This window comes from Mycteria americana, chromosome 21 (genome assembly GCF_035582795.1).
Source record: "Mycteria americana isolate JAX WOST 10 ecotype Jacksonville Zoo and Gardens chromosome 21, USCA_MyAme_1.0, whole genome shotgun sequence".
NCBI lineage: Eukaryota > Metazoa > Chordata > Aves > Ciconiiformes > Ciconiidae > Mycteria > Mycteria americana.
The window spans coordinates 5173202-5181789 of NC_134385.1; the positions used below are offsets into that span (position 1 = coordinate 5173202).

Below are 8588 nucleotides of genomic sequence, written 5' to 3' on the forward strand. Positions count from 1 at the left end.
TCCCGCACCTCCTGCAGCCAAAGGTGCATCTCCCGGCCGGCCTTTCCCTGGAAAACCCTCCCGGTGGAGGTGCTGCCCTGCATGGGACAGCCTTCAGCACCCAGACCCAGCCGGGGAGCTGCTCTGCCCTTAATTAAAGGTCTTTAATCACCAAGAAGGTGATGGATGAGCAGCAAGCCACCGTTACATCCCAAGTTGGAGGCTGGTGGATTCAAGACGTGCGGGAGCTGGCTGGGGGCTGTTGGTAGACCACGAGGCTCAAGCTGGGGGGGTGCAAACCAAGGCACAGGTCCCGACCCCCCTTCAGAAAGCAGTCTGTGCCGCAGAGACAGTTCACACCTTTATTGCTCTAGCTGGAGGGTTTTTCCCACTCCTCTCCCCCTCATCCCTTCTTTCCTAGGGACACGGTTCCCTCAAGCCAAGTCCATGTGTCACAGAGCGGAGGGACACGGTGACATCCCCCCGGCATCCTGCAACCGCCCTATCTGTGTCCTCCCACTGCGTGCACTTAGGTGACGAAGAAGGTGTTTGGGGCTAAAACCTGGCCCCTTCCCACCCCTGGCCCCCAGGACAGTGGGGGAACCCCACATCCATGGGGCAATGTCCCTTCTGCCCCCAAATCTTCCAAGTCCAGCTTTCCCCCAGGGAAGGGCAAGCTGCCCAGGTCAGACCAGTCTCCCTTTCCAGGGATGCGTCCGTGCTCAGTGGACTCCCAGCGCACCCCGAGCAAAGGGCAGGTATTTACAGGGAGGAACTGCTCGAATTCACCGGGGTCTTCCCGAGCAAACCCACCTGTCACCGGAGCCTGGCTCCCCGGGATGTTCGAGGGAGCCCGGTGCAAGGAAACAGGGAGCCGGGATGCGGGGACCGGCGCCGCCCCGCCACCCCCCCTCCCCACCCCGGCTGCCCGATGTGGCCATCACAGCATCCCGTCTCGCATCGCGTCCCCTCCAGCCGCATCGCCGGGCGCCGTCAGCAGAACTGCAGGAGACGCAGAGCCGGGGGCAGGTGGTGAGCCCTCACCCAGCCCCCCGGCACCGTTTCGGGGGTCTCTGCCACCCACCCTGGGTGGGGAAGGGTTGGGGCAGGCGGAGCCCCCCCCCCCGCCGGGCACAGACCTTCCAGCGGTTCCCGCATTCGTTGCACAGCACGAATGTCGTCATGGGCTCGTCGGCGCTGCGCGTCTGGACCTGGGAAGGAGCGGGCGGCCGGGTCAGCGGAGACCCCTCCGGCGTCCCCCGAATCGGGGTCCTCTGGGGACAAGGGGGAGCCCCGGGGGCTTTGCAGGGCTGACCTGGTTGTACGTGCAGTTCTTCTTCTTGCACTTGCCGCACTGGAAGAGGTCGGTGACGGTGCCGCCCGTCTTGGCCATCTGGTGCTCCCGGATGGCCTCCTGGGTCATGGCGTTCCTCAGCTCCTTCAGCTCATCGCTGGCCATCTCCTGCCACCGGCATCGGCCCGGCAGGGTCAGCGCTGCTGCGGCTCTGCCCGGGGGCTCGCAGCCAAGCCAGCACAGGGTGCAAGCCACCGTGGTCCATCACCCTCCCCATCCTCTCCAGGACCAGGACTGATCCTGCTCTCTGCGCTTGCTGGAGGGCTCAGGCCCATCCAGATGAAAAAAATCACCCCAGCCTCAAACTGAAACTCTCGAGGGTCCCTACCTGGCTCCCCGCGGAGGGAGCGGGGCTCCCAGGAGCCTGATTTGGGGACCCCGATTGAGGATGAGGAATGGGGACCCTCAAGCCTGACTCCTGCCAGTGTGACATCCCACACCCGGCTCTGCGAAGGGCTGGGGGGCTGCAGGGCTCTGGGGGGACCAGGCAGTGCCCCCTGCTTTCTCCCTGTGCCTGGTGCTCCCCGTGCCCCAGCAAGCACCAGGGTAGGACGGGGAGATGCTGGGACAAGCCCAGTGTGGACACCACCAAGCCAAGACCCAGCCAGCCCTTGGGCACCGAGGCAGAGGTCTCACCCCCCCAGGAGGCAGCATGGACGTGGTCGACAAGAGCCAGCCCCGTGCCCCCCACCCCGCTCCCCACCTCGGCAGTCATGCGGGCGATGAGGCCGGGCAGGATGGCCCCGCACAGCACGTTCCTCCGCAGGCTGGGGTTCTTGGGGTCCTTCAGGTTGCTGATCCTGCTCCGCACCCGGTTGCGATACTTCATGTCCGTGCTTTTCAGCTCCTGGAAGATATGTGGGGGTCCGTCAAGGAATCAAGGGGGCAAGGTGGGGGGATGCCAGCCCCGTGGGCACCCGCTGCTGCTCTGGGCTCGGTGGTGCCGATCGTCACCAGGGCCAGTGCCCGCGTGCACGTGGAGGTGGCCGATCTCAACCGGGCTTTGCTCCCTGGGGGACCACGTGTGGGGGATCTCCCCCTCCCTGGGTTCAGTAGGATGAAGCACAGCTTGGGATGCGGGGAGGAAAAACAACTTTGCATTTCCCTGCTGTGACACCCAAAGGCTGTCGGGGCACAGGGACCGTCACCAAGCCCTGTGCTGGGATGTGAGTTCATGGTGCAGACTCAGCCCGCTCTCCTCCTCCCAAGCTGGCCAAAAAGCCGCCGGCTGCCTGCACGGATGCGGGCAGAGACAGGCTGAGGTGGCAGCTTCGGGGTCCTACGAGGGAAGCGCACCAAAAATCGAAGCGTACCCAGGAGGGGGATCCACCCTGGGGGCAGTCCCGGTCTCGGGGAGCTGCTAGGAGACCCCCAAGCCTTGAGTCGGGGGTGAACGGAGGCGGCTCCATCCCTGCCAGCGTGCCACAGCCTGGGCACCGCGACGGACCGGGGCCGGCAAGAGAAACGGGCACCCACAGCAGGCTCAAAGAAGAGGCATGGGCTGGGTTTGGGTTTTATTTCCCCAGGGACGAAGGCAGGTCCCCGAGCAGAGGGGTTTGGGGGGGACGCACAGACCCCCGGACTAAGGCAGGTGCCCGGGGGATGCTCTGCTCAGCATCAGCCTCTAACCGGGGTCTGGGCTCCCTCTGCAGGCAACGGGGACAGCAGAGCCCGTCACCCTCTGTCCTTGTCCCTGCCACCCTCTGTCCTTGTCCCTGCCACCCTCTGTCCTTGTCCCCACCACCACTCTTGGGCCCACGTGTGTGTCCCCCAGCAGATGGAGCCTGGGGGCTCCCAGCTCCCCCAAAGGATATGGTCTTCGATCTCCGATGCCATCTTCTCGCAGTTGACACCGAACTCCTTGTAGTCGTCTAAAGGGCAGAGAGGCCGAGGGGTGAAACCAGCCGGGTCTCACCGGGCACCGAGAAACCCCGAAAAAAAAAAAAATCTCACCTCTCCCCCTCAACTTGTCCCAGGCACCCCATCTCCAAAAAAACCAATGTTTTACCCATCTTGAACCTTACGAAGACCCCATCCCCACATCCAACCCCTTATCGGAGACCCTACCAACCTCCTTTTCTTTCATTTTGGGGCTGAACACTGAGCTATGAGCTGCAGCTGCAGTTTGCTTGCAAGTCCAGGGTGAGTTTGCTGTCGCAGGGCTCCGGGTGCCCCAGGATGCAGAGCCTTGCTTGTTATTGTAGGGTTGCTCCTATTAGGGCTGTCCCATACGAGAAACAGCCCAGTTTGGGCTCCAGCACCCCCCAAGCTCCAGCACCCCCCAGACCCGCTCACCGTCCATGCGGAGGGCGGCCGTCAGCATCTCGATGCACTTGTCCCGCACCGAGTCCCCCGTGAGGTAGCAGGGGGCCAGGAGGCAGGGGCTGGGCGAGAAGGGGGGGCTGGTGGGGGTCCGCGGCGTCTCCGGTTTGGCCTTGCTGCTGTTGGCTCTGCAGGGGCACACGGGGAGGACAGGCAGGCACCAGGGTCCTGGCACAGCCCCAGGGGACCCGCCGTGGGTCCTGCGGCAGCGGGATGGGGCTCTCCTACCTCTCCTCCTTGCTGTCGCTGGAGTTTCTCCAGCAGCCGGTGGGAGCTGGCGAGGGGCTGGTGCCCACAGAGGCTCTCCTGGGGGTGGCACGGGGGGACAGTGGGGATGACACCAGAGACAGGGCATGCAGGACAGGGGGCAGGGAGCGGTGGCAGGACCTCACAGGCACCAGCACATCAACGTGAGCGCTCAGAAGCCAACAGGAATCTCCCCAGAGGAGGATTTGCTCCTCACGGGGAATGTCCCAGTGCCCGTGGCAGGATCAGGGCTCCCAGCCATCTCTACCCACCCCGGACTTGGGTCCCATGGTAAGAGCATCCCCAAAGGGGATCCCCGAAGCATCCCCAGGCTGCCCGGGGACACCCCCTACCTCTCCCCTGACGGTCTCTTTTGCAGGGAGGAAGAGGAGGAGATGGCCGAGGTGGTGGAGGACCTCGAGTCGGCAGAGTCTCTCCTGGCAGGACGAGCCCCGTGTCAGAGGGCGGCGATAGGGACCAGGCGTGGGTCCGGACCCCCATCCGCAGCCCGGCAAGGGGCTGGGGTCCGACCTCTCCCATCCCTGTCCAGCCCAGGCACCCACCTCTCTTTCTTGCCATCCGGAGGTGACTTCTTCGAGGACGCAGTGGGGCTCTGGCCGTCACTGGAGTCTCTTCACCGCAGAAGCCCAAAGAAGGGAGAGATGCTCTCAGCGAGCCTGGCCCCAGCACACCCCGCTGTGACCTGGTGAGCCGCATCCTGCCTGCCCATCTGCACACCCCATCCCCAGCCACGTCACCCCTGAGCCCCACCAGCGCCCAGGCTGCCGGCAAAGCCTCCCCGGGCTGGCAGAGCCCGGCGCGAGGGTCGGTGTGCCCTTCGGCAGGTACCTCTCCGGGACGGAGTCGGCAGGGTGGCCCCGGGGGGCGGTGGCACGAGAGCCGGACTTGCTGGGCTTCCTAGGGACAGAGAGAGTGGGGCAGGGTCAGACGAGCACCGTCCAAATAGCCCTCGCCCGGGGAATAAATAGCTCTAGAGAAGGAAAAAGGGGAAAAAAATGCCATTTCTCCCTCTGTTATCCAAAAGCTGCCCTGGTGCTGCCATGGCTGCAGGCAGCTGCCCTTTGGTTCTCCGGCGGTGCTGGTGGCACCCGTGGACAGGCAGAGATGGATAAATCAAACAACTCGTAGGGAGCGAGCAGAGGGTGGGCTTGTATCGGCCCCACTGATGCCTTGGCCACGCGGCTGGTGCCCCCCGACAGCGGGCAGGAGCCCCCACCTCTCCTTGTGCTTCTCCCTGTGCTTCTCAGCCGGGCTCTTGGGGTGCTTCGCCCCTTCGTTCGGGCAGCTGGGAAAATCCAGCCCCTTCTCCTTCTTCTCCTTCTCCCCGTCCATGTCCTTCTCCTTCTTCGGGGTGGTGGAGGACTCTGGGGGAAGCATTTGGGTGTCACAGGCACAGAATCACAGAATCACAGAATGGTATAGGTTGGAAAAGACCTTTAAGCTCATCGAGTCCAACCGTACACCTAACACTGCCCAGCCCACCACTACACCATGTCCCTGAGCACCTCAGCCAAACGTCCTTTAAATACCTCCAGGGATGGGGACTCCACCACTGCCCTGGGCAGCCTGTTCCAGTGCTGGACAACCCTTTCAGTGAAGGAAAATTTCCCAATATCCAGTCTAAACCTCCCCTGGCGCAACTTGAGGCCATTTCCTCTCGTCCCATCACTTGTTACCTGGGAGAAGAGACCAACCCCACCTCTCCACACCCTCCTTTCAGGCAGCTGTAGAGAGCGATGAGGTCTCCCCTCAGCCTCCTTTTCTCCAGGCTGAACAACCCCAGGTCCCTCAGCCGCTCCCCATCAGCCTTGTGCTCCAGACCCTTCCCCAGCTCCGTTGCCCTTCTCTGGACACGCTCCAGCCCCTCCATGTCTCTCTTGTGGTGGGGGGCCCAACACTGAACACAGCATTCGAGGTGCGGCCTCAGCAGCGCCGAGCACAGGGGGACAGTGCTGAGCACAGGGCTTTGGGCACGGCCCAAACCAGCGCAGGGCACCTGGGGAGCTGCATCCCAGGGTGGGGGGATAGCTGGGGGGATGCTCAGCCCTTGTGGGGGGCACACACTGATTTACACCGCTCCATCCCGGAGCGAAAACGAGCTCTTGGAAAATCCATCAAGCCTGTGCATCGCCTGGCAGGACTGGGTTACGGTGGCTGCGATGAACGGGAGCCTGCACGTCCCAGCTCGGGACTGATCCCACCCTGACCCCTCCCGGAAAGCATCAGGGGTTTGGGGTGCCAGAACGGCCCGGGAAGGGTTGGGGCTTGGGGGGGTTCCTGCCTCTCCCTGGCATCGCTCACCCAGCAGCCGCTTCCAGTTCTTGATGAGAATTTTGGCCGATGCCACCACCTCTTCGTCCGAGCAGTGTTTCCGCACCGAGTTGACGGCCACCCCAATCCGCGTGGTCTGGGGACGCACAGCGGGGACGCGTCCTTAGGGACGTGCCGGCTGGCACGGGGTGGACAGGACAAACCACCCCATGGGGTGTCCCCCCTGCCAGCAACTGCTGCCCCCCACCCAGACCCCCTCACCTGCAGCAGCTGGATAGTCATGGTGTAGCCGGTGAGGGACTTGAGCAGATCCAGTGCCCCTTCCTAGAGCGGGGAGAGGCCACGGGGGCCCTTGAGGAGCCAGAGAGAAATGGGGGGGGGGCACGCCGAGGCAGCCCGCATCCCCCCTTCCCTCTCGCCGGCAGCAAGGCCCCCCCAGGGGACACAAAGCAGCCCTGGGCAGGTCCCTGGGGAACGCCCGACCCTCCGCAGCGATGCACTCATAGAAAAACCCCCAAACCCAAATCCTCCTGGATCGTCCCGGCGCGGGGTCACATCTCCAGGCTGGGAAGCAGGAGCTTCCCTTAAAGCTTGGGAAAACCCCTCCCTAAGGAAACCCCAAGCTGCTGGGAGCTGGGGATGGCCAGGGGACGCTTGAGTGTCCCCACGCAGGCGTGTGAGGGTCCACGGGACACGGACCTGCGGGGTTTCAGCCTGACCCGTGGGTGCACAGCGGCTGCAGGGCTAAACATAGCTCCGGCACGGAGCCCTCCTCCTCCTCCTCCTCCTCCTCCTCCTCCTCCTCCTCCTCCTCCTTCTCCATAGTATTTTTAGAGCCGCAGGAGCAGACGCCAGCTCGCAGGTATCCCCCCCGCAGGGGACGCAGCCCCACACTGGGCTGGACCCTCATCCCACCATGAGGGGCTGGATCAGGCCCTCCCGGTACGATGGGCGCAGGGGACGTCCCCGCGCTGCGGCCGGACCCTGACCGTGTCCCCTTCCCCGAAGCGCAGGCACAGGGGGTGTGGAGCAGGAGGGCTGGGCAGGATCGGTCCCTCGGCCCCGGGGTAACTGGGGGGGAGCAGAGCCCCTGTGGCTCCCGTGGGGTCTGATTCGCTTCCAGGCGCTGGCATGCCAAAAAGCCGCCGGATCGGGGCGGACGGCACCGCTGCACCCCCTACCCGGGAGCCCGCACCTCGTGGGGGCAAAGGCCGGCGGAAAGAGTCAAATATTAACTTTAAGGGCCGGGCTCAACGCTGCTCGCCACGCATAACCAGATCACCAGGATCCCCGGATGGACCCTCACCTGCCGCAAAGGGTGGCAGGGCCGGATCCAGGCTCCCCCCGGCACGCCATCGCCAAAGCCCCCCGGGAGCCATCGCTCGGCCCCTGCCCTCCCTTTGCACGCTTGCACGCGCTTGTGCAACAGGCAGGGCTGGGGCTGGGGGGGGTCGTGCCCCCCCCCCCCCCGGGGGGAGTTTTCCCTTGCACGGCGCTCAGCCCGCGGCACTGGCCCCGGCCCCGATCGGGTGTTGGTGGCCGGGCCGGGGGCCAAGCACCTGTCGCCCACGTTCGCCCACGGTCCCGCGCCACCGAGGGTGCCCGGAGCTGCCGCCCCCGGGAGGGACACCCCCCCCACCCCCACCCCCACCCCCCCCCGCCCCCAGATCCCAACAGCCAGGAGCGACGGGGTGCAGGAGAGCCCCAAATTGGAGGCAAAATAAAGTACCCCCGGGTGCTGGCTCCGACGTCCCGAGGCTGGGCTGGGGCGGCGCAGGCAGCACCCCAGGGTGCTGGTGGCACCTGTGGGTGCTCAGCACCCCCTGGACCCGCTCAGCCCCTCCGGGACCACCCTCCGGGAGGGGGGTGAAGAGCAACCCCCCCCTTTCCCTCCCTCCCCTGTCCCAAGCCACGCTGCAACGTCCAAACATGCGTGCACACGCACGTAAACACGCACATGCGTAGAAACACGCACACGCGTGCAAATTTGCACGCGTGTGCACACCCGCCCCGACGGGCTCGGCCGCCTTACCATGCTCTTCCTGGCCACCATCTTATCCAATTTCTTGGCAATCCGGACCAGCTCCTCAGCAGGCCCCATGCCGGCGGCTCGCTGCTTGCCGGGCTTCGGCAGCCGGCGGAGAAAAACCAAGCTGGCAGCAGGCAGAGCTCGGGGCTGCCAGCATGGGGGTTCGGGCAAGGGCGGGAGGGCAGCTGGGTGCAAAGCAGCGGCCGGGGTAGAAAGGAGCAGAGAGGGGAGGGAAAAAAGGGGAAAAGAAAGGGAAGGGAAGGGAGAGAAAGCAGAAAGGAGGTGGGGCTGTCCCGGCCAGTTATAAACTCCTGCCAGGCAGGCGAAATAGCACGGGGGAGGGCTAAATATAGCCAAGAGCGCCGG

The 8588-nt window shown here is 64.9% G+C and overlaps 1 protein-coding gene across 2 annotated transcripts; it reads right to left on the reverse strand.

Annotated features, from left to right (window-relative positions):
• Positions 1-342: 342 nt before the first annotated feature.
• Positions 343-8410, reverse strand: TCEA3 (transcription elongation factor A3). 2 transcript variants are annotated; one of them, XM_075522223.1, is made up of 14 exons: positions 8226-8410; positions 6455-6517; positions 6224-6329; positions 5139-5286; positions 4751-4819; positions 4465-4533; positions 4255-4338; positions 3884-3961; positions 3629-3783; positions 3143-3204; positions 2037-2186; positions 1295-1441; positions 1119-1190; positions 343-981 (listed from the first exon to the last, which is right to left on the reverse strand). In XM_075522223.1, exons 1-14 carry the CDS (start codon positions 8292-8294, stop codon positions 973-975), a joined length of 1281 nt encoding a protein of 426 aa, XP_075378338.1. In that variant the 5' UTR covers positions 8295-8410; the 3' UTR covers positions 343-972. The 2 variants fall into 2 exon arrangements, with proteins under 2 accessions (XP_075378338.1, XP_075378339.1); XM_075522224.1 differs by lacking the exon at positions 4751-4819.
• Between the last annotated feature and the right edge of the window lie 178 nt (positions 8411-8588).